General features: G+C 34.5%; 1 protein-coding gene across 2 annotated transcripts; it reads right to left on the bottom strand.

Moving 5' to 3' along the window:
* Positions 1-336: 336 nt before the first annotated feature.
* Positions 337-25,638, bottom strand: LOC113499161 (probable cyclin-dependent serine/threonine-protein kinase DDB_G0292550). Of its 2 annotated transcripts, none has more exons than XM_026879510.1 (10): positions 25,405-25,638; positions 19,715-19,800; positions 16,311-17,446; positions 15,786-15,894; positions 15,177-15,396; positions 14,479-14,681; positions 13,878-14,023; positions 12,367-12,503; positions 11,575-11,694; positions 337-11,242 (listed from the first exon to the last, which is right to left on the bottom strand). In XM_026879510.1, the coding sequence occupies exons 1-10, from the start codon at positions 25,468-25,470 to the stop codon at positions 11,009-11,011; spliced, it is 2,457 nt and encodes an 818-aa protein (XP_026735311.1). In that variant the 5' UTR covers positions 25,471-25,638; the 3' UTR covers positions 337-11,008. The 2 variants fall into 2 exon arrangements, with proteins under 2 accessions (XP_026735311.1, XP_026735312.1); XM_026879511.1 differs by lacking the exon at positions 25,405-25,638 and adding an exon at positions 25,118-25,358.
* Between the last annotated feature and the right edge of the window lie 1,718 nt (positions 25,639-27,356).

The following is a 27,356-nucleotide window of genomic DNA, read 5'->3' as shown; positions in this document are numbered from 1 at the left end:
TTCAATTGCTACATTTACAAGTCGATGTTGGCACAGTAACGTAAAATAAAGTCAGCTAGACTTTATTTTACGCAGTTTAAAAAATATGTTATGTACACTATTGAATTTAAATAATAATATTGGCCATCCATGTTCTATAAAGCAGGGGTGAATGGCCCCTGGTATATAGTCCCATTTCATATTAAAAAGGCCTCTGCATATTGGATGTGTCCCCTTTCACGCCTTATAAAGGACCAGATCTAGTCCCATGAAGGAATCCCGTTAGTTAGGTCACAGACTGGCCTTAGTCTCCAACTGAAAATTACTAAATAAGGATTAAAAAATAAAACTGCACAAAACATTTTATTCATTATATATTTTTTGTCAGAAGGTAATTAATACAGTGCCAAAACAGTAACAAAACATTAGTAAGAAAAAATCAAGAATGCATCTAGCATCAACTACTCAATATTCAGATACGGATAAACAATATCCCTTACGGCTCATAGGAGGACAACATTTAACACTTATATTTTCACAACATTTGAACAAGACAGTTGGCATAGTAAGACTATTATTTATTTTTAATAATATATAAATTGTGAACTAGATTAATAACACCGATACGCCTAATGGATATTTTATTTTCTCTACATTATTATTAAGTGGGTAGTCGTGTGTTTATTATCACTATTTCACTAATTAAGGCTAAACAATTATAAGTTAAGGAGTTTTCAATAGTTATATTCAATAAAATTCGATTAATCAATTCATAAGTGCAGTTACATTTCAACATGGAATATTTGCCGCCTAACGTGGGGCCAAGTTATTTTCATCTAGCATAACTTGTGCATTTTATTTCTGCAAACATTCCTTACAATACATAAATCAGCTGTAACGAATTAAAAAACTCTGTCAAATTCATTCATTCAATCAAAACTCGGATATTCTATGTAAAGATATGCTTTGGTTAATAATACGAAAATTCTTTTCACTCATTTTCCTTTCATTTGTCTCTTTCCCTCTCACAGTAAACTCGTAGGTCTATCTCACTCCGATCGTTAACGTACGTGTACACACGACTACCCACATTACAATACTGCACAAGAGCAGATCTTGCGACAAACGCCGCGCCTTAAAAACCTGCCCTAAAATCAGTCTGTCGCTTGATCAACATGCCGCGTTTATCTAACATTTAATCACAAAATTACTGTATACACGGTTCTAACATGAAGAAAGACAAGAGGACATCTTCAAAATATTTATTTAAACCATCTATGTAAAATGTTAATACCGTCAGCAAGTGATGTGAGCTACACTTATTATATCCTTGGTCCAATGCGAGCTAAACTTGGCATCTTATGTAATACAATAGCTTCGTTTACAAACTTTTTTTTTGAAAAATTAGTATTACCCGCCTTTCGATAATGCGCGTCTCTAATACACTAGTAATAAGAAGCCGCCATTTTATAAAAAATAAAATTATATTTTTAAAACATTCGTTAATTCAAGTGAATTCGAATGGTTTTCACAAGCGAGTTTATTATAAAAATTAGCCAATCATAAAATAGTTTACAATTTCTCAGGACATTTATTTTAAGATTACAATAATTGGACATCAAATATATTAATTACGTGGATACAAAATTTACCATGGGAAAAAAATATGCAATACTTAAAGAGTCATACTCGATCATTCCTGTTACTTCCTCAGCTTTTTTCCATGATAAATTCTTACAAAATTCAACGTTTAGTGCATTCTTCTATAAGTCAAAGCTAACATTTGGATAAACATACATTGATTTTTCGTTCCCTTAAAAGCTATTTGAGTAACATTCAAAATGTGCTTACAAATACTACTGACGATTACCTTGAGAGACGGTGGAAGATTCACGATATATATATATTTAAAATTGGACTGTGTCATGTGTTCGGTTGTATTCCACGGTAACTCGGGCACATTGAGGTGACGCCGCGAAGGGAGACGTGCATTATCAAAGTATACATTATTAGCACACCACATAACGACTTTCATCGCATTACCAATACCACGGAATTAAGTTTTAATAAGCTCATAAAATTCGATATTCACCACAGACAGTAATATTTTGTAATCATTTATATATATATTAAGTATCTTAAAAAACACCTAGTTTTTCATACGGACAGATCCAAAGTTATACATGAGATAAGGACTAGCGACCATCAATCTATTTTTTTTTTATAATAATAATAGTGTTTGCGCCTACAAAGCTTTGCTAAAAACAACAAAAAATATAACAAGAAACAATGATAATAAAAACAGAATGCAGTTAATAATGGGCACGTTCAACTCTGGCAGTGTTTGGAGAAATGCTTATTAAAAATAGTTGCATTGAATCGGCGAGCTCCCGTTGAAGGGTGGGGCTCGCCTAAGCTCCTTTTGGTATTACTAACAATTATTGTTATGGCAAATCATTTGACAATCGACATTCACTGTATTTCGGACTAAATGTAGTGAGATTTCCAACATTGAACAAATAATTACATATAAACATCCCATTACATTTGTCTTGTTTAACTGAATAAAACACTGTCACTTAAAACTTAAATTATAATAAAATATACTTATTGGTGTCGACAAGTAGTGTTTAGCACCACGATTACAAACTATACTGTTACGTATGCCCTAACAAATCCGAGTGGCGCTTCAATTCCTCAAGAATAAAAAGGAAAGAGAAAATAATAATCAACTTTTCCCCCGTGCTCAAAAACCTGCGTTTAATACTTGTGTACGCACACCAGTTACCTAAAATATGTAAAAAATTAATTCACCAACACTTATCAACTAGAAAAATATTTTAGAAATTCTCACTTACATTTAAGAGGAACTGGCAAAATAAATCCTGTATTTTCCCGTTTAATATTTTTTTTTTATATTATCTTTTTATCATTATTCAAATCACAATTGAATACAAAAAAACCAGATTTGGTCCTCAAGTATAAAATTCATGATGCCATTCCTATAAATTGGACAGAACTATTCACGGTACGCGTATTGACGAGTAGCAAAAATATTAGTAGACTATGCACACTAAACAATGGCTCAAAATATCAAATCCACTAAATACCCAATAGAAAAAAAAAACAATCTGCCTACGTGTTACGGCAAAACCTCGTATAAGCAATGTTAAAACTTAAGAACCTAGTAGAGTAAGATTAAAATGGTGGTTGACCGCACGCGTCGCTCGCGACTGGCTCAAACATATCACAATAAACTACCTTATAGGACTAACCACCGTTATTGTCCACACTCATTCAACTATCAAATACTATCATTTGCAACTAATATTAAAAAAAAAACTAAACATCCCATATAGCTTCACAAACCACGGAACTACGGATCCACAGTATCAAAAAGTGATTAAAACTCCATTAATAAGAAATGTTTAACGTTATAATTAGAGTATTTTGTGCACACGATGCGTTGCCCTCGGGAGCGGGCTTGGCGACTATAACGTCCGTACAAACTATCCGTCACCTACGAAGGACCGACACGTCGATTATTATGCTAAATAGTTACACTTTCTTCTAACGAGGACACTTTATACGGTTATATTAAAAACATGTAACTATTAGATTCGTACTATAAGCTTAGGACCGTATCCTCCTATATCTATCTTCACCTAAAGGCAAAGGCTCATATCAATTTCGTTCACTACACATCTAGCATCATTTAAAATAGATAAAAAACCAACTACAATACACAATTTTTGCAGGAATAACTATCTAAACAGTGAGTTATGTTTTTACTATCAACTTTTTTCTTGTTCAGTATTTTTTTTTATAAATATTCATCCGTAAATTATTATCAAATTCGATAAAGCTCTAAGATTGATCCACATTCACATAAAACTCGGAGACACCGAGAGACACTGAAGCATTAGAACGCCAAACCTTTAAGTCTGACTACAACCAAATATCCTCAACCAAATAAATATGTATGAAACCCGTCCGCTCATAAATGCGACAAACATTAACCATCGCATGAATGTGACGCGGCCTAATTCGAGGAACATTATGTTAAAAACTAAATATAAAACATGGGAATTATAAAGGTAACGACAGAGTCGAAACGTAACCGCGAAGCTAAAGAATTAAATAATAAGAGAACCATTATCCAGTCTTGCTAATGGTGCGTTACCATGACTACACATTCCTAACAAAATAAAAAAAATATCTAGCTGAATTCACTAGCGTGATGTGTCACGTTTTTGTACATTCAGGATTTTAGGAGCAAACCTTTTTGTGTGAGGGATATCTTTGAGTACCTTAAACTAGAAACACTTAGACTGAGACACAGCTGTAAACACCGACAGCTTTAAAAATCTACCTTCAATTTGATAACAGCGAGTTGTTTCACATACATAGGTCATTGTAAATGTAACAAATTCTTTCAGTACAAATACAATGCTCAATGTACGACGGATACTCATCAAATCACCACCTACCTGTCAATTTCTAACTTATACAATAGGAATCAAGGATATGTTTAGGCCATATAAAATGCAGGAAATGTCATAAATGCTAAAAACAATTTCCCCAACATTAAAAGGACTTGAGCAAGTTAAAAATCGATCAACAAACAATCCAAGTGTTTCTATGTACACCGTCTTGCGTATCACATTGTCTTTCCCTAACAAAATGCAATCTAACATCGTATAAACTTCACATATCACTTCTCAATAAAGGCAATATGTACGCAACGTGTGTCAGGTGTAATACAACATCGATATAGTACGAAAATATTTGCGAACATGTCTATCCACTAAAATCTCAATTCATCTAAACATTGACTAATAATAAACAAAACAAAATAAAAAATAACAATCGCTATTATGATTATTCATGCATTAACTACCTACAAAATCTAGCGTTTGTAAGGTATCTTAGGTTTAATAGTGCGTTTGCTAGGCCGTTCTGGGGACAGATGTTTAAACAGCAAATGTCTTAAAACAGGGTTTAAGTGCAATGTTTAAATCTGTTACCGTTAATACTTTTCTTTTGCTTACAAGTTTTTGAATGTTGGAATTTATTTTCAATGAAAAAAGATTTCCTTTTGATAATAGAAATGAGGTGTAAGCATTTAAGGAGAATTCACATGGCAACAGACATCAATTACACGTTGCAAGTCTTAAAATACTATCATGATTTCAGATCATACTAAAAAAATTGGGAATTTTCGTCCAAATTTCGTCACAACTCTACAATTTGAGCATGACTTAAAAGCTATTACAGCGAAAATTCATTTGATTTTGACTATCCCCAAACAGCCTAACAGAATGCTCAAAATTTACGTATACTTAATTAAAATTATTTGAAGCGACAGTTCTGACAGCGTATGTGCAACCCGCTATTTATATTCAGGCATTTTATCATTCGTCGAGCTTGCATTAGCACCTTTTTGTATACTCCACAGCCAAACACAACTAGCGGGCCACAATTGGCATTTGCAGGACGAATTGTTGATAAAATTTAGGATTTCCACATCACGGAACCATTTTTCTTATCATAATTCCATAAGCGTTCTTTCTTGGCTTTAAATTAAGTACTGAAGAGATTTGGTATTTTTTTTTCAAATTTTCACTTTAAGGACTAAGTAAGGACATTATTATTTTTTAATTATAATTAGGTTATATCACACAATATTCTTAAAGATATGCTGTTATAAGCGTTGGTCATTGAAATTCAAAAATCATATTTTATATGTTATCATTTTTTTTTATAATTAATAGCGTACAACATTTACCCTTAGAGGAGGATTAAAATAGGAAGAGTAGAAACGAAAATAAAAATGACGTAAGGCATGTAGGTATGGGTTGTGGTTTAAAAATGCATTAGGGAAGCTTATGCTATGAAAATTCCAATATAATATGGACGGAAGGAAACGTTATTGAGCTAAAACAAATTCGGGCTTCGTTGGCAAGCCGGTCGCGTCTTTGGGGCATTGTGATGTCACAGCCATCAAACGTTAAAGCTGATACACAAACCGCTTATCAATGTTTGCTAATAGGCCAATATCAAAGCATTCGTTTCCTATAATAATTTGAGGTATCCGAGTTGAAATGCAAATTGGCGAGGAAATGACCTTAAAAATTCCTTAATACAAAAAATATTCGCTGAAAATCCAATCTAGCCTTTTTTAATTCATATATTTAGAAATGCAATTCTATTCATTTTTTTCATATCCAATGAACATGCAACCAAGTTTTAGAATATGAATTAATTACGTATACAAGTCAATATTTGGTTGTACTTATTTTTATTCTATGTTACAATACCCCAATGGCAACAACGAAATTTTAAGAGAAGCTAGTTGTGGTACTTAAAGGTTCCCCATTCTTAAGAATTTTCTAGAAGTATCTAGAAAGCAAGCAACTCATAGCCTTGTCGTGGACTATATAAATAATAATATGTAAATAAATTCATCTGAGTCCAATGAAACTTAAACAAATAAAGTGTCGGCTACAGTGAATATGCGAAGCGAAGCGATAGATTCACGACAATAATTCGTATTTTAGAATATTTGTAAGGCGATATTGCACTTAATAACTTTAATAAATTATATCTTTATATTTGTATCTTCTACAAATGATAAGCTATCGTTCAGTCTATAGGAATATTAAAATCGAAGCAAACACTTCATTCGTTTTTTATTATTAGGCATCTACTTTATAATGCTGCCTCTAAAAATATTTATATATCTATTAATAAATTATAAATTTCTCAACAACAAAGCCCATTTCATTCAATAATATAATTTACTATATATTTTTATAGCGTCGCGTATTAAAAGCATCGCATTTCAGTGTAGCCAAGACCTAACGAATTCGTCTAACAAATAATAAACTTTTTAAACAGCAATGACACTTAGTACCTTTACTTTGCGCACGAAAATAGAATAAGTATATAAAATTTTTCTACATTGCAAGACAGTGATTGAGGTAAATAGTTACTATATGGCAACATCGGAAAACAGTGAAGTAAAAAATCTTTTTCTCAGTATTAAATATAGTCAGCTTTCATTAGGAAATAATTTTCTACCTACTAATTCACTATAAAACTAAACATTTTTTTTAATATATTGTGCTAAATATTTTTCTTTAAGAACAAGAATATCTTTGACTACATGCTATACGCTAGGTGCGAATTGATTGTACTAATATCTGTTTTAATATATCAATATTGGAAGCATATACGTGGGGTTGGTAAGACTAACACTTTATCTAAATCACTTGGGTAAAGCATCATGAGGTTGACCGCAACCATTATTCGGGGTAGTCACGACTACGTTATATAATCACAAGGATATGTTAAACAGAGCTCGAATAACCTGAAAACACCTTGTCTCTGTTTAATTAATTTATTATTCACTTTTATAAATATTTTTCTATATAATTTCCTAACACCGATCCAACCCCATCGCTTTACGAACAGCACTACGAGTGCATTTAAAAATAAATAAAGCTTATTGCACACGGAAATGCATCACGAGTAAGGTATAACTAAAAAAAAAACTATGAAAAAATCAACGGTCATTCGAGTAACTTTTCGAATGCTTGTACAAAACTGCATAGGGCTTAAAATGCATGCACATTTTATATAGAAAGGCACTACAATCAACGAATACTAATAAAAAATCTATAGCCATTTGTAATTGATTAAATAAATCTTTCGTGTAACTACCGGTTTCTGATAAAATAGACACGAAGATAGAGATGCTTAACAAAACTATTACTGATTGAATAACCATCTTATCTTTCTAATACTTATATTACAAGTATTTAAGACACCGAATCTCCCTACAAGAACATTAAACGCACAGAAACCGGTATTACTAAACTTTAAACATATAATGTGAAAAATATTTTTTTTAAATAACTAATATTTGTTCTTACATACTAACGAACTAAAGATGGAAGATTTATATTACCCTATCGTTTTGGTTACGACCAGTTTGTGCACTGTACGATATACTGGAAAACCCTTTACTGGGACATACGTAGCTATTGATTCTCATGCAAAAAAAAATACTAATGAAAATATATACTAACATATAGTCCAATTCAATTTTGGCCGAACATTTACTACACACAAGTGAATTCCTAACAACGTTATGGACCGTAGCAGTAATAGGTTGACAATGCTACAGTACAAATTAAAGTTTGTAAAGAATTGACGAAAACCTAGCCGATCCGACTTTGAAGCATCCAACCTTACATAATAGGGCGAGGTCATCAATTTATAAAAAATAATACATATCATTTACATTGTTAAGCAATCATTTAAATACCAAGCAGTGATCGATACATATTATTTTTCAATCGATTCTTCTCAACCCTTAATCGATTCAGTACGTTCCATCATTCGAATAAGCACTAACTATCAACTATACAAATTCATTCGAATTTAAATTCATTGTTTTTCTTTTTTTTCTCTCAATTAAATAAATAAAAAGTGGTACTCTTATACTCTAATAGTTCATAACTTCATTTCATATACTTTTTTGTTATACGAACGTGATATATTAAAATAGTGTCAACTAGTAATAACGTAGAAACATCACATTTTTAAAGGGTTCTTACGAAGTCGGTGTGAGCGAACAGCTTTCAATCCATTCATAAAAATACTTTGTTTAATGTGTGACTAGAAACTGGTTTAAGTGTAATAAAGTACCTAGAGTTGGCATGGAAACCCTTTTGCATTTTAATATTGCATTCTTCCAATCAAAATTTGAATAAATACGTAACATTGGACATGAATTAGTTAGTCATCTCTCACACACGATAAAACATCTATACTATGCATCTAACACTGAATTCAAAAAGCGATCTACCCTCATTTCCTAGCTGACTTCACTTTTCAAACTCCACATTATCATACGTTCTGCTCACACCGAATATTTTGGCAAGTAACACCGCAGCGGCCGATAACTCCCCTTTTATAATACTTTAAACATTCAGCTAAGCACGATGAATAAATAACACAAATCTTGATACTGGCAATTATCTAACCTACACACAGATTTATATGTATTTTTTTTTTATTATAATCATATAATAATCGTGGTCTCTGTTATACCTGTGTTAAGTCTTAGTTTGAGTGCACTTTTTAAAATTGCGTACGCTTCGAACCATCAAATGGGACAATCAGAGATATAGTTAAACGTTTAAAGCGTGGTATGAAAAAGAGGTTTTATATAAAGGAATTATCAAGTTCTATGAAAGTACAAAAGCTTTTAAATCTGTATTCTAAAGGTTACATTAAACATACCATTTTAAATTCATCAGCGTACATAAATGCATAACTTGAATTCAATATTAAAAAGTGTCACTCGTTCCCTACAATATTCGTTTGTTGATATGATATTTTTATGATTGCAACGATCTTTCGCAAAGTATCGCTCACTTGATAATTAAAGTATGAAATATTATAGTGAGTAGATAAAAATTTCTTCTAAACAGATCCATTGACCTTAATTTGGTGTCTGGTCAAACATTTAAAACGCAGTATAACATGTATCTTATATTATTGTACTTTAACTATAAAACATTAAATGCTATTTGTTTATTAGCAAGCTTATATTAGACAAATTTTACCATTTAAAGCCACCTTTCATTCCCTGAATCTATAAAGAGAGCTAAATCCACGACTATGTCACCTAACACCGAACTATTAAAAACACCGAGTAAATATATATTTAAGTAGGTATATTTTTTATATTTCATACTTTAATTATGCAAGTTTAAAATCATTATTTCGTCTCATGATAAAATGCTTTATGCTGAGGCTTCGTTGGCTAAAGAGTTGCGTTAAAATAGTATTAAAACCTCAATACAAACGACGTAGAAAACTTCTTGGAACTCTTTGCCTAAAATCCTACCACCAGCTCTTAATGTAAGACATTCTATTGTGGGAATGAGACGATATACTAAAGGCTGTCTCTTTTCAACTTTAATTCAGTCATACTTTAAGAGATGGTGTTAGACCCTCTGAACAAGAGTTAACCAATACATGTTATACACTGAGTAATCAAGAAAATAGCATACGTGTTTATCCACAGAATATTTAAATAGAAAATAGTTATATAAACCAGTATTTCATTATAAAGATTTGTATTAATTCGAGCTAAGCGTGTTTACATCATACCCAACTGAACATGTATTGATCAACTTTTGACAAACATTAAAAAAACGTGAACTCATAGATGTAATTAAGGGCTCTTCATGTACTACACTGTACACACTATTAAACATTATCATTTTTCAATTTGACTGAAAACCATAACCGAGAATCCAATTAGGTGCAATTTAATTTTAAGAACGAATCTTTATGACTTGCTCAAATTGAGAATACCAAACGTTTTTCCTTATAATAAATTAAGTATTATTTATTATGGCAATTTAACAAGGAGTTTAATCCAAGTAGTTTGAATACTTATTCTTATTAAAAAGATTATTGCACCTGCTTATTATTGAGATAATTATTACATCTATAGAGGTTCACGTTTTTATACGTTGAGGCGGTAATTCAAATTATATTGTCTTTATCACACCTTGGGCGAATATTTTTTCAGACATTTTGAACCTTATTTGTAGAAGTAACAATTTTCTGTAATACTTAATTTTCTCGGGTCAAAATTTATGCAACATTCTCATTCATAATTCATCAGGACTTTTATGGCAAACAATAAGTGTATTAATCCGTTATTAATCATTGTTATTTTACTAATAATCACAATTAAAAATAATCAAAATCAATGGTCATATTTGTATTTCGTATACATAAAGTCAAAATCTATACATTCAGGTCATCATTATAGGAAAAATTCATTCGAATCAACAATAAAGTAACAAAAAGCTTAAGAACTTTTTTTCAACAAACTTTTTCTATCGTAGATAAATTCACGTCTAGGATCAGATTTGAAAGCTCGGTAACGAATTAGCTACCTTATAATCCTACAAATAAGGTCCAAATCACAAAACACATCTTAATTAATAGGTCCAGTAGCGAGATAATGGTATGGGTGTCGGTTATGCATGAACCTGTTATCGTACCTCTGGTTCTTCTGGTAGAAGTCGTTCCGTTGGTTCACCTTCCTGTAGTTCTGCGTGCGACGTTGATTCTTGTCTTTCTCAGTCAGTTTGTTGGCTACCGTTTTGGGAGGTTCGTTTTTGGTTTCGCTCTTTGTTTGAGGTTCGGAGGTTGTTGCGGGTGGGTTTTCCTGGTAATGAAAGTTGGGATATGTTATACGTAGTCGAACTTATTTATATGAATTATCAATTCTCTGAACGGGAAAAAAGTTGCTTCGTTCACTTTGTGTGTCTTCGTCTTTTTTGTGACGTTTTCCACTACTTGCTGCATCAATTTAATACAAAATAGATATGGTATGGAAACCAATAACTAGTATCATTTATTATTTTGCGTACATCCATGCTGTGTATTAATCCTATACATATTAATTTCGGCAGAATATAGACAAATGTAACTTTTTACCTCTATTAGATCACGTGTAAGAAGCTAACTTAAACGTTATATTAAAGTAATAATAAATACCTCTTTAGTCTCAGTAGTCTCAGCTTTAACCTCGGCCGGGGGACTGGCTGAAGCATTATTTTGAGGTGACGGCGGCTTCGTGACCGGCGGAGATGGTGAGCTCTGAGAGGCCGTGTCACTCTATAAACATACAAATTGTGACGTTCAACTTGATACGGTGATATCTTTGCCATGCGTGTGCTAAAACTTGAACTTGATACTCTCTGTTCCTCTTCACTTAAAATTGAGTGTGCATTACGTTATAACTGAGGTACAATAGAGTGGCAGTAATTACTACTGAATAGTGAGTATATTAAGGCTTGGAAATCCCGATGTTCATAAGACTTTTTGTCATCAATTTTTACTTAGTTTGATATAAATTCCGCGTTTCAGGAGGCATGTTAATATGAGGGTGTTGCTATTATTTATACATCTTTGACTATCGTTAGGGGGGGATAGAAAATCTGAAAATCTGACAGACCAAGGTACCCCTTTTTACCCGTTTTCCAGATAACTGGGTTGAGGAGGTCAGGGCTTCAATTCCGCTATTTACAACTGCCTATGATTGTTTAGAAAAATGTGTCTCCAGTTGTCTCTCCTTGTAAAATACTGGTACCGTTTAGTCGTTTTTGGGAGAAAGGCTAGGATGGATTTATGGAGTTTCTTGCTAGTTCTTCTCCATAAGAGTGACACTTGGGAACCGCGCAACTAGAGCCATCACCTTAACGTTTTGAACGTGCCTGGAAAACGGCCTACTTGAAATAAAAGCTTTTGATTTTGATGATGACGATGATGTAGTAAGGTCATACATACGGCGACATCGCTGGCGGCGGGCGGCGTGTGCGCGGGCGCCAGCGCCACCGTCAGCGTCAGGTCGCACCACATGGCGCAGCGCGCGCGCCGGGCGCATATGCTCAGCTGCTTCACCGCGTCCGCCAGCTGCAGGATGGCTGCAGGGAGAGATAGCTCGTTCATACTGGGTTTATATACAGTAGATTTATAGAACGATAAGACGTGGAAATCGGTACTACGTTCAGATACTTAAAAGAGCAACTTCTGAAATCTATTGCCGGTATGGTGGACATAGAAATGTCATTTTAGAACGGTCCACCTAGAGTCGGAGTCTAGAGTCAGTTGGAAAACGGTCTATTTGGAATATAAATTAAAGTGTGACTTTTGTTTAAGACTCTCTCGCACAGTAATCGATGTTCGACTCGCCAAACCCTGTATCTAGTGTCCGCGCGTATGCTGGTCAGGTTCCGAGTAACGCATGAGGTAAGTTAAGGGGTATTACACTCAATATGGTAAATCACCGTTTGTGTTATGTTGTTGGTGTTGTTACTGCCCCGACCTGACGTCTCTCAGGAAGAAAAGTTAGAAAAAAGACTAAGGCTGCCTACACACTTGCCTTTGGACAGCGTAGGCGTTCGATGAACGTATACGCAGTGCAGACGCCGCGACAACATGGCGCGTGCGTCGTGTTGTCGTAACGTGTCCTCTGCAGTTAATTAAACGATGCACAAATGCGGAGTAAGTGTAAGTGATAATTTGTGCTTTATTGTAAACACAAAAAATGATTAAAATTACTTACATTCGAATAGCGAAACTTTTTATTTATGCATGCATATTTGATGATTCTTTACAAAATACAAAGTAATATACAAAATCAGGCTTTGTGTATCGGCTGAAGAAAGACTTGTCATGGCAGCCGAGGAGAGGTCGGATGCGAAAAAGCTTGTACATGACATCGCAGTAACGCGGCGCATACGTCGCGCACTAGCACGGCGTACTGACTGTTTCAAAAGAGAAGCGGCGACGCCGTCTGCGCTGCGCATACGTTCATCGGACGCCTACACTTGACAAATGCTAGTGTCCTAATCCTGATGGACACCCGCCCTCTCGGGGGAGGGAATAGGTAGCGTCAGACTCTTTCTGACTAAGCCTTACCGCCGCCGCGCCGAGTGACATCAGCCGCGTTGCCGACACGTGGTGCTGCTTAGCATTGCTGCACCGTGCGGGCCGCGGTGATCCGGCCGGCCGCTGAGTGGGGCCGGCGGCTCTGTGTAGGCAGCCTAACACGCAGTCTTTCGCTCAGTCCTTTTTTTTTAAGGCTGAGGAATCCTCATGGACCTACTCCCTCGGGGGAGGAAATGAGTAGTGTCAGACTTACACTGACTAAACCTAATCGCCGGGTGACGTCAGTTGGGTTTTGTTCCTCTCTCGGGGGAGGAAGCGGGTAGTGTCAGACTCTTACTGACTAAACCTGAACCGGCGTGCTACATCATCGGCGTTGTTGTGTCGTGTATCCCCAGTGCAGTACTCACGGTCGTGGCGCGCGCGCGCGTGCGGCGCGTGCCGCGCGCGGTGCGGCGGCGGGTGCGGCGCCAGCTCGCGGCGGCGCGCCGCCTGCACGCCGCCCACGGCGCTGCGCCACGACAACATCGCGCTCTCCACCTCGCTGTGCGGCGCGCTGCAACAATACCAGGTTCAACTATTAAGCGCGCTCTACACTCGCGGCGCGGCGCGAAAGGCCGCGAAAGCAGCGAATTTTTTTTTCTTGTTTTTAAATATTAACAGTTGAAACAGGCAAAACAGTTGTACATGGATTCGAGCGCACGCTTCGCACCGTTTACCGTTTGGGCGCGAATCGCGGCGTGAATTCACAGCAAGAACCGCGTCATAAACCAATCGATCTTTATATCGATTGATTTACGACACCGAGTGACGATAGTAAAATCCCTTGTGAAAACACCTCGATTATAAATATAAAGAAATATTGGAAATCAATTGAGCTACGAATGTATAACATAATTTAGTAATTTGTAAACAGGATTACGCTGCACCGTACAACAAAGCATCGTGATTTCACCATTTTTACACACTAAATAAAAATAAAGCAAACAATTCAGAAGTTAATTAACTCACATCTCAGCCAAATTCTTGACATCATCCCTCCAGCTAGCAGGGTCAAAGGTCGCGGGGTCGACGCCCTCCTTCTCCTTTTCAGCCACATCCTGACCTCGCTTGAGGACAGTGATCTTGTTCTCTTCAAGTTTATTTGGCTTCTTGTTCTGCGCTACGCAGACGCTCGCTCGTAGAGTCTCCATTTTACCCATCAGGGTTAATACCTGTTGACAAAAACGTAAAGTCTTTAACTGGACATCAATTGGCCAATACATACTTAAAGTTACCCTGAGGAAAAGAGTACATGTACCAGACATGGATCAAAAATTGGGGACCACACAAATACTTGAAGGAAAATAAATCTGTCACATGTGAGTCGTTCAACAAATAACTAAAAAGGTGCATCTGATCGCTTTATGGGACTAGCCCGCCATTGAAAGTCCAATATCTAAAATGAAACCAACGAAAGTCACCAAAACACAACTTAGTTCGGGGTGCCGAAAGGGAAACTATAATAGCTATGGCAAAAACGTCTGAAAGCACAGAAATTTAGTCTGCAACAAGGTCTTCTTAGTAAACAACACCAGATGTCGGCTGCAAACTATCTAAGAAGCTGATGTTGAGTTCGTCCTAAAATAGACCATACTCCCAAAGAATATGATGCAGTTTGCTAATATTGTTTGCTGTTTATGAACCGACAAGTTTAAATAAAACCTCACCTTAGTATGCTCTCTCAGCATATCCACAGTGAGCCTGTCAACCCTAGTAGGGCAGGGCGGCAGTCGCGGTACCGGGATGGAGTTGGACGAGGACACAGCCCTGCCCGGGTAAGCCAGGGCTAACCTGGCCTCGGTACGCTTACGTTCGCGTTCCAACTGACGCCATTGTTCGTAACAGGCGTCGAGGCGAGCGTGGAGTATGCCTGATGATGTTGCCGCACTGGAACGCAAGTGTTAGGTGAGGTACAGAGAAAAATAGGGTATGAAGTACGTGAGAGAAAACCATGTTAGTATTATGTGATAAGGGGGAAAACGAGTATTAAGTAACAGAAAGGGAAGGAACTCAACTTTTGTCGATTATTGTACAAACTCTACATTAAAAACTAAGTACTGAACTTTTTGTTAATATGATTTCATGAAACCAGAATAAGACGAAATGTTTCAACAAAAGATTTTCATATACTTAGTTTTTCTTGTTTTGGGATAGATGTATAGATATTTTTTTGACCTTACATCTCATGACTAACATGACTCTGATTAGGTCCGAAACTAGTCGGGTTCATAGTCATACTTATGAATCCGCCTCACGAAATTTATAATAATCCTTACCTCATATTCCGCATAGCGTAAAATGGCGCCAAAAGAGGTAGATCAAGCATTGGTGATGGCAACACAGGCGGTGGGACTGGCGGGCTGGGGCCAAGCAGTGCACCCAGACCTAAAAACGTTAAAAAGTTAAGGCAACTTGTATATGATGTCATAACGTTACATAGTATCAACGTACCCCCGTAATGCGAAACTGATTTTCAAAATTTATTAAAACATCTTTTATCAAGTATCTTATCATCATTTTCAGTGCAAGATCACTCAGACCCCTCTTTTTTCGAATGCGTATTTGAATTTAAATTTTTACTCACGAGTGCTTTACTTTTGAAAAAAAAATTATCAAGGTTATTCATTGAATATGCAATTTTAACAAAAATATTCAACGTGGTTTGTATATTGCGTACAGAACAAGCTAATTCGAAGGTTTTGATACATCTCCGTTTCAGATAGCAATAAAATCTCGATTATTAGCTGGCAACATTGTCCTTTTGTAGCCATTAACAAAATATTAATATTTGAGACACTTACCTAGGTTAAAAGGATTATTTTCGTGTAAGAACGACACGTCGACATTCAGCGGGTTAGGCGGTGGTCGATTTCGCATCAGTAACGTCATCTGCCGAGCCAATTCCTGGTTCTGCCTCAACAAAGCTGCCTGTTGCATGTTCTCTCTACCGATATTCTCAAAATTGGTCCTCTCATTCATATTCCCATTCCCTTGAAAGTTGTCCCTAGGCATCATTTGGTTCAAATCACGTCTTTGCATAAAATCGTTCTGGTTATACCCGTTAGGTTTGTAATTAATCGAATTTGCTCCAGAAACGGGCGTCGATTGATTCGAAAAATCAAAATTCTGGCTCATTGGGCTTCGATCGTTCATCTGTGCCATCATATCGAAGAAATTATTCTCTGCAAAGTTTTTATTCGGTGGCATTTGCTGAAAGTTTCTGTTGTAGAACACTTTGTTCCTCTCTTCCTGCATTTTGTTAAAGTCTTCGTTGGGGTAATGGCCATTTAAATCCATTGGCATCTTGAAATCTATGTTATTAATACCGTTTTCTTCACGACTCCTATCGGAAGACATGTTCAATTGATTCAAATATGACAATATTTCCGTCTCGGAATTCTCCTTCATATAATTCTCGTATTTGTTCGGGAACCTTTGTGCGTTATTGAATTGAGCGTCATAATTTGAATTGTAATTCATGTCGAGATTTAAACTGTTCGGTCTGTTGAAGTTGTTCACAGAGAACATGTTCGTTTCGGGCAACGAATTTCTTTGGTTCGGTTCGAAAAAGTTGTAGTTGAATTTTTCGTCGTATTTATTCGGTGTTGTGAATTGAGCACCGCCTATTTCCTGTGCGGCTAGTCTGAGTAGATTTAATTGTTCTGGGGACACAGTGTCTGTGGTATCTGGTACTGGGTCGATCCCAAGCAACGCACTCACATCATTCTCGTTATAATTGACGAAACCGTTGGTGTTACCAAACCCGTTTTGCATGTTATAGTTGAAACCGTTTTGGTCATTTTGGTTGAAGTTGTACAGTCCGTTGCTTTGATACGAGTTGTATGACGGTGGTATGAATGAATTAGCTGAATCATTTTTAGGATACTGGCTGTTCGTCTGTAAGCCGTTTAGAGTTTTTTCCGGTGGTTGTAAAGAGCTGAAAAAGGAAGCAGCATTTAGATAAAGACACTACATATCGATCTATAATAAATTTGGCATTCAAAACTGCTAAATTCTTTAACGAATTATAGAACTTTTCGACATGGACACTACATTAAAACCTGCTTTACTATAATGCACTTTATAACGCCACTAACACTTTGTCAGCGTATAAAATTGACGTTAATACACTTTGATGATAAGGTTGATTTTCCTAAATGGCGAGTGACGTCGTAAAATGTACAATTGCGTTGCAACAAGTTAACATGTCATGTCAACTAAAAATAACGCAAATAATCGGTGCTATCAATCAGCATAACACTTTTATTATGATAAAGCTTAAACACGAAGGCCCTATTATACTTTTAAAGTGACTTTTCGACGTAATTTGATTACACAACCTTTCCTATGTAATATATCACAGTTTAATACACGAACAGTACGTATCAATTCTACTTTTTAAGCGATTACGTCACAAATTATGTCAAGCGTAACAACAGTACAGTAGTAATTCAACTGTTTTGCCTAATTTGAAGTTTGATAATGAAAATTTAAAGGTCACGTCGCCCTTAAAACGTTCTCCGACTAAAGAGATCGTTACGTAAATATTTTGGCATTGTGTACTTTGTTGGAACACGTAAACGAGACAGATTTTATCATTTTCATTGAAATGAAGCTGTGCTGAACTAAATATTACGTGGGTACTAAACATCGTAGAAAAGTTTTCGTTAGCTTTAGTGAAGCAAGTTTTACCTAATTGTATTTATATACTAGCTGTTCCGAAGGGTTACGGCAAAATTACTCAATCGACTTGATTATAGCCACAATTTGTAGTACTTCTTCCAAAGCAAGAACAATCAACGATTCTAATTAACTTACAATCCCTCCCGATAATAGTCATAATACAAAAAGATTTTTAAATTTCAGTACCTTACTACCGCGTTTACACGTATACAGTACAATACAATTTAGACTTCAATATTAACCATTATAAATCACACTCCATTTATTTACAAGGTACTATCAATTGAATCAGTCCTCAGTGGCAATCAATATTCCACGGTTTACACACTAGAATACATCTCTATTTAAGGAGGTGAAGCCTTGAGGAATCAATGTTCAGGCTTTACTTGCATTGAGGTGAAGCGAGACAGTGTAACGTTGCGTCCCGCTGAAACTATCGATCATAGGACTCAGAATAGTTGCATCGGGTCGCCGTACAGCGCCATCTATCTGTGCTTTCATGATGTTTGAATTACGTGGTTGTTTGTTGAGGTAATATGTATAGAGGTTTTTGTTATAAAGTTATATGAATGTTCTAAGCAACAATTTGAAATTTATTTTGTTATGATACATGTGTGTATGTTTATCCGAATTTATAACGAGAGCTTTTTGTTTATATACTTCCGAAAAGCTGTTTATTACTTAATGGCATCTTAGATACGACTCAAGAGGTTTTAGGTGTTTTGTATTGGCAATCACATGGCATGGCAAGTCACAATTCTTGTAAGTTTTATTTAGTTTGTTTTTTATTTTTTATTAAAATATTTAGAAAATATAAAAAGAACTGTTATTTCAGTACGAGAAAGTTTGCCTTGAAGCCAAACGAGAGTCTGTATTTTCGAACGCCGTAGCACAGATTCGCTTACGAAACCAAACAAGGCATATCCTACACTAGCCAAATATATTTTTAGCTTTAATTAAATATAGGGTTTTTAATCAAAATTCACTCGAACTCAACTGTATATTCGGAGTGAAGTTCTGAACGTTAAGTGGACCATTTCCCGAGCTATTGTTAGGGCATCAAGTTGCATAAACGAATATATTGTATGTTCATTACTGAGCGCAGAATTTGTTCATTATAACTCTTGCTATGGCGAAGGGGTGATGAATACACTCCTAACGTATTTTGCAAGAAGTTAATTTAATTTGAAAAAGATTAAAGCGTATTGAGAAGAGAATAATGATACAACATTTAGATATACTAAGATACCCTTATCTATAACTTAACTAGTTGTTGTTAACCGGAGATATTTTTCATGTTTCTTTTTATTTTTCTAGGCTTTTCCGGAGTCAACCCATTAAATAATAACCTTTGTAACAGTATTGGCTTCAATGATATTTGTTCAGTGGTTTTGCCCTAATATATTAAACACGTAACATGTGATTTTAAAGCACTTTATATTTGAAGTCTGGTCTGTACACCAAAACCTAAGTTATTTTCGCTCTTAACGTAATAAAAAGAAAAACATTAAGCACTACTAACCTGCTCCCTTCTGAAGGTCCGGTCTCATCAAGGATTTTTGTGATGAGATCACGGACGATCGAATTTTCTTCCATAATGCGTTCCGACTGCGAACAAAAGATAACAATGTTAATATTTAAAGGTTTGGTCAGAGTTGGAGTTAAAATCGTGACATCGAACAAGATTTACAATCGTGTATCATGAAACTTTTTCACTTTTTTTATAAGTCCTTCTATTCTATTAGTAATGGACAGATAGAGGGCTCGAAGAGGAAATCCACGAAGAAGCCAAAGAACCAACTGAAGAAAAAGGTAGAAGTGCATATAAGCAAGTGGAAGGCATAGCACAGGATAGAGAAAGAAAACGCTATACCGCCAAGTGCAGAGCACATACAATTGTGATTGATTAAAGAACACGTGTCCAACGAAATCGTTGACGATTTCGTTGTCATTCCAAAAACAAACAGTAATATCTCTTTCCTCTTTTCGTACCGAAAGCAACACAATTATTCCTCTTCCGTGTTTCATTCAAGAACATTCATTCATTAACATCGACAGACGTGTTTACACAAAGTAACTTATTACAAAAACGCCTAAAGCCATCCTTCAACTCACAGCGACAAAAATGAATCGCAAAAATCGATAGACCGTTGCATTCCGTCGCTTCATACATTTAATAAAACGGGAACGACGCCACACAAACTCCTCTCATGGAATTTTCCAATATTGACGTATTGCCGCCTAAGTTATGCTAGTTCAATTTTAAAGCAAAATTTCGTTTACATAATAACCCTTTTGACAGCCCTACTATCGGAAAACAAGCTTCAGTGAATTTTAATCATAAAACTTGACACAATTTATATTCGTATTCATGATTCAACGGATTTTAAACGATTTATTTAATTTACTTGTTATTTGTGATGTTTCGAACCAAAAAGTTAATTATAATTAAGTACATAATTTACAATTATTTCATAGGCATACAAATGATGACCATTTAACTGAAACATGTTGGGATAGGACAGAAACTGTCGGGTTGTAAGGGATTTCGGAAGATGGCAATACTTTTTCTGGTACTCCGTGAAAAGTAAATAATCAAGAGCCCGATGTTATTTTTTGGGGCCAAGCCTAAGCCTAAGACCTAAACCTAAGACTCCAATATACCAGGTTCTACGATTAAGCTTACGAATACCATCGAAACAGTTTATCTCGGTATGCCCTAGGGAAAACAATTTCCTCTCTTCGAACCCGCAACGAAATAAATCAGAAATAGAAAAAAGTGTTATAATACTATGCATTTAATAGGAAATCCAGATAATGCTATTAGAAGGCAAAGAAGAAGCGCGCTGTGGTTAAAATCCGTCAAAAAAGTCCATAAAAAACCATACTTTCCCAGGGAAAAGGATGTACGTGACGTTTTTCATGTAAAAAAAGGGAATTATCTCCCTAAACCTTTTTTTGCCTCTACCTCCAAAAGCTTTTTCAGGGATAGTCCTACACTGTTGTTACATAAAACATTGTATTGTGAAACTCCAAATTCAACTGAATTCTTTGTTCCTATATTTCCTGGAAATAACAGACCCTATCGTCGAGTACTTTCTAGTAGTATCGGTGACAAAGTAACAAAGATTCACAACACAGGATGTAATACATATTCTATATCTGTACGGATCTACATTTGACAAATGGGTTAAATGTTTTCATTTGAATAACTTTATTACATTTCAAAAAGATCGATATCAATGTAAATAGGGATCATCGGGAAGGTGGAAGCTATATTTTGTTTTCTTCTAACAAAGGCCATGACATATTTTTGAATTTATTATTCAATGCCCTAATGCAAAATATATCTTTGGCAATTGGTATTCTTGATTCATTCTGTAACTTTTGTGAAGGCTAGAAGACGAGACGGTGTTACACAGCGCATAGTCTCTCTTTCACTCGATAGCTTAGCTTTCAATAGACAAGCATAATATACAAATATTTCGAGATATATACATATTATAGTAACAATACGTCGGTATAGACTCAAATCAAAAGGTCAAAAGAAAGCAGAACGAAACTATTACATTACAATACGAAAAAACACATATTGGAAGTCCTCGGGGAAATAAGATAATCTATCAACGAAACCTACCCTGCTGAGCTGATATTTCAAGCTTCAAACGTTACAAAATAAACATTCTACAGCGTGTTTCATTTGTGTGTTTTACGTAAAAACAAGCCGTGTTTTAATATCTGTCGCGTCAGTATGAGTTATTTACTATTTCCATGAAACAAAACTGTTGTAACTGCACTGGGCGCGGCATTAGGTAACGGTATTTTATCATGAAATATTAAAAGGGTGAATAACGGAACACATTTGTAAGGTGATTTTATAAAGGTTTACAATTTGATGCATGTTGTTTTCATATATATATATTACATGACAGTAATAATCATATTTTTTTTTTGTTGGTATTTCAGGAGCGCTATTTTCATTTTGAAAACGAGACCGCGCTTTACAATGTGTATAGGGCCATCTTGCTTCCAAAGTGGCGACAGTCTCTCTTAGTAAGTGGGCAAAGCATTTTAGTGCAATTTGATATCAACAATACAAAATTTACGCTCTCTATAAAGCTGTTCAATAACGGTTTAATTTAGGAATTGTTGTGTAACAAATGTAAAGTAACTACAACAAACATATAAACATTGTCGCAATGACGTCATACACAGGTAACACACAGTTAAACAGCGTGACATTGTCTACAATAAACAATTTATTAAGATTAAATAACTACATAATAATATGTAGAATGTATGTAGTTACTAAATTGACATATTATGTTAGTCATGTGAATCAAAGTCAACAGGGTACAATCACGTAAGTAAATATTTATGAATATGATATTTTTTTTTTAGTTTGAACCAAATATAAGACTTAAGTTGCTCAAAGCAAAAGTATTTCCCCCCAGACTAAATACAAGGATAGGAATAAGGCCAGGAATCAGAGTACTTGAGAAGACAATTCAAAGGAATCACAACAATTTTTTTGGCAGAGCTCCTACGGCTACCTTCTTGTCCTAGCACAGATCAGCTTAATGAGAATATTACAGGATAAAATTCTTCTAGCAAGATTTGGTTATCAACCAACAGACAGGCTTATGAAAATGGTCAAAGATTAACACACAAACATATTCCTTTCATTTATAAAATACACTCTTATAATGTAAACAAGCCCTGATTATTTGTTTATGTTCTTACATTATCAAACAATTTGACTGATAATCATAATCAGTGCCAATTACAAAACAATAACATTCCAATCACACCTATTTTTTTTTATTAAAAAATAATATTTGCTCAGCTTTATCTACCAAATGTGTATCAACAAATATAAATATTATGAATGAAAATGACTAAAACCATTTCTCATTTCTGTAATAATATCTGACCGCTACAGATCGAAAATGATTGCACAGGTACTAAAAGCAGAATGAAGACTATGCTTCGTTTATCCATTTATAAATTCTCTGTGTATTAAATTTCGTCCAAATCTTGTCATCTAAGACATCCAAATCATGTGATATGTACTAAACAAATGTTCACGTATTCAAATTGAGTAAGATTTTATTTTACCTACAGGACCTACCATGAAGGAATTTGTCTTAAACACCGTTAAGAGGGAATATTGCATAGAACTTGACAATACAAATCATATGACATCATATCAAACTAATTATAGTTCACTTACTTAAATCTTCGCAAAGCCAAATAAAATTTTAAATAGAAAATGAGTAAGATAGTAATGACATCATACAAACAAGAAAAGTTTTTATGTAAATATATATTGAAATGTAAACAAACAAGTACTTTGCTATTGCATCATATCATCAGTTATTGATGTACAAATTTAGATTATATTTTAAATACATATAACATAACTTTTTAAAAGAGTAACCTATGGAGTTACATCCTGTTTTTTCTCTAAGGGAATGTAATTTTGAAAAAGGAAAACCAAGAGCCATTTGATCTGTAACTATTATTTCTCTTAAGTGCCATTCTTAGGCCTACTAGAAATAAAAACATTTTTGATTGGAATTAAATAATTTATCACAAATACTTGTTGAATATTTGGTAGTAAGTGGTTAACAGTGCTTAACTGATTAAAAATAATGATAATAAGCTGTTGATTGAAAATTTAAACCCTTCAGAAGTTTGAGAGATGAGTTTACACCAGATCTTACATCAGATGCTTTTTTGTGCAGAAATTACTTCTGACCTCCAAAAGCTATGGTGAAATAAAAGAAGGCATGATTGCTGATGATGACATCATGAGATAAACTCTAAAAACACGACACTAACTTTAATGTAGTTCATCCTTAGTTAGATTTATAATCTACTACCTAATTTCATTCTTTTAAAGCTTTTTTTTTCTAATTGGATATTGAAGGCTTGAGATATGTTAAAGCTATTTTTAGGAAATGGAATAAGTTTCAGCCTAGCCTTTTCTCACAAAGTATTGGGGTCAGCTGTCACTCTTCACTGGACTCAGCTGAACTCTGGTATTTTAGAGTGTATCTGTCTACAACTGTTAGAATCATGTATGGGTCAAATAAAGTTTAAACTGTAGTTTTTAATGTTATAAGTAGATTGCCAATCCATGGTTGATAAAAATCTGACGGTTATTGTTGCAATTTAAATAATAAAGAATTCACTTTATACCTAGCCAAAAAGTCTGTCTGCTTTTTTTTGTTTTTGTAAGTTAATGTGACCTAGTTAGATGAAAATTAAGTGGAATATTTAACCTTTCGTATTAAGGTTTAATCACAATCCATTGCAATAATTTTTGTATTATGAGATTAAATTAAAATGATATGAATTTAATTTTGCTGTACTTTTTTCAGCTTTTTTTTTGTAAAATGAAAATATTTAAAAAAATATCTATGCTACATATAAACCAAGCTTAATACATATGAGTTTATGTCACCAACAACATTAAAAATCATCTGATGTTCAGATTGTGAAAAAAACAAAAAAAAAACATGTACATTATGGATTCAAAAGGTCAAAAGAGCATTGCATTCGTAAAAAATAAAATGTTTAAATGACAAATTAAATGTTGTGTACATTTTAATACACAATCTATGGAATTGTTTCATCAAGGACATTCTGATTGTTTTCTTATTAGAATTGATGACTTACAAATACATTATGCCTCACATTTCAATATTACAATAGGTACATAATCAATCAAGAAGTATTATGTGCAGATAGTCAACTTGTAAATATGAATAAACAAAACATATAGTCGCGTTTACATAAAATTCAAGACTAGAAAGTGGGTAGGTGTAAGCATATTGACCATATAAGTAGCACTCCATACAAAAATTCTCTCATAACATTTAGATGTCGTCATTAAAATAGTATATTTATAATATGTTACCTTGTTATTTTGTCCTCTAACGTACAAACTACATAATTCTAAAAATATTATGTGCATTCCCCGATGTCATTACCTACACTTCATGAAAAAAATATCGTAACACGACACATAAAATATCACCACTAATGTTCACGTAAACCATATTTAGCACTTAGAACAGTCCACAATGGAAAAATAATGCACTTTTAACAAATATTGCGTGTAATATCACCCGGATTTCAGATTGACAGTCCAAGACATTTACAACACCCATTGAAAAATGGCACTATACGAAAACACTCACTTACCTGATCAGTTTCATTTTCCACGGTTTTGTACGCATTACCTATGTGACATAAATCACTGAAGGCCATTTAAATTATAAAATTATTTCTTGCCACGATACACATGAGCTTACTTCGGTGCTAAGCCATTTTTTCCATTGACCTACATGTGTATAAAATTATACGTGCTTACTCGCAAGCGGTGTTGCTGTCACGAAACAGCAATTTTGTCGGAAAATAATGTTTGTTTCGTTAAATGTTAAGTTAAAAATCATGTTTGGAGTATAACTTACGTGATTAATCGTCACTTTTTAGAAAACAATTTAATTTTCTCAAGTAAGGTTTTTTTTTATTTTGTGAATTTCCCGCCCTTTCAAATAATTATGACTTTTTTATTTTTTATTCTTGTGAAATCAAACTTCACGTACATACATTGTGATGTAACATAATGAGTAGAAATAAATCTATAGTTTGCAAAATGATTAAGATTTTTTTATAACGAACTATTAAGTAAAAAAATGTGAAAATAAAGATTTCTTAAATACTTTTGAAAATTATCTTAAAAATATGAAATGGTAACACTGTAAAGATAACAACGCAATCAAGGTAAACCAAAACAGTGATTAACTTATTTTAAATGATTTTACGCGTAACGATTTATGTTTATAATTTTATTGTTTACTACTCACATAAAAAAAAACTCACAGAAAATTAATATACATTTCAGTGAATTTTACTAAGCCAACTGTCTAAAAACGCCATCTGGCAGTTATGCGCTAACCATTACACAGCCAGTAAGAGGAACTACTAATGCTGTATTACATAGATGGCGTTGTTACCTGAGCTTTACCTTAATTGCACGACAATAGATGGCATTGCACGTTAAAATGTTAACCAAGAGTTGGCTTTAAACTTTGTTTTTATCGTTTACAGTTCGAAACAAAAATAATTCAGTTATCTAACAAGGTACTCTAACAAACGGCACTGTATATCATATTCTATAGCCTAAATAACTCTGTATCAATCGAGTAATCACGTAAGTGAATTACATGCGAGTAAGCTGAATCGGAGTGTGACAAATCCCTTTGTGATCAGTATACGTGCAATTGCATTAGTTCATTTGTCTGTCTGTGAACATTGGTCAACACGATGTAATGCACTTTGTACCTATACGGTTGCTGCATCCCAATTTGGAGAATTCCAGGATAATTTTATACAGGGATAAAGATGTTTAATTGAATTGTGAATATCAAATGAAGGAATTAACTTTATTCCGATAGATTGATTTCTGGTTGTATTAATATTTTAATATGATTACGTTATCAATATAGAAAACAGATAGGTTTAAAATTAGCAAACACCAATTAGAAGAATATGCTAAGGTGGATTTATAAGGCATCTATTAAGACATCAAATATCGGGTAAGTTGTAAATACCAGTAGGTGGCCAATGAACCATATCACGTAGCCACAGGCCACTGTAAAAAAGACACTGTGTTCAAGGTTCTTTTTGTTACCTAAGGTACCTTAAGGTACCTATTGTTGTTATAGCGGCAACAGAAATATTTACATCTTGGATGATTTCAACTATCGCACTTTCACCATTATTCACTGTACTATCACTGTTCCTGAGATATAGCCTCCCAACAGTGGTGCCCATATACCCTAGTAATGGGGTGAAAAAACGTTCCTAAAACATGACACAGTTAATTCGTTTTTTATTTTGGTATTTGTATCATTTAATTTACTGTTCGGATTTTTTTTTTCAATACTAAAACTAGATTAGATTAGAATATTCTTTATTGCGCACCATGGAATTGCAGCAGTGATTCATAATATACACAGCCGAAGTTACTTCTTATAACATCAGGTCATCAGCTACCGGTTAAAATTGGTCCAGACTTAATACAGATTAACCGTAACAAACACACAGGTCAGACACAGACAAAATGCTGACTGACAGCTGTTTCAAAAACG

Source organism: Trichoplusia ni, chromosome 12 (assembly GCF_003590095.1).
Source record: "Trichoplusia ni isolate ovarian cell line Hi5 chromosome 12, tn1, whole genome shotgun sequence".
NCBI lineage: Eukaryota > Metazoa > Arthropoda > Insecta > Lepidoptera > Noctuidae > Trichoplusia > Trichoplusia ni.
This window is presented reverse-complemented; position numbering and strand designations above follow the sequence as displayed.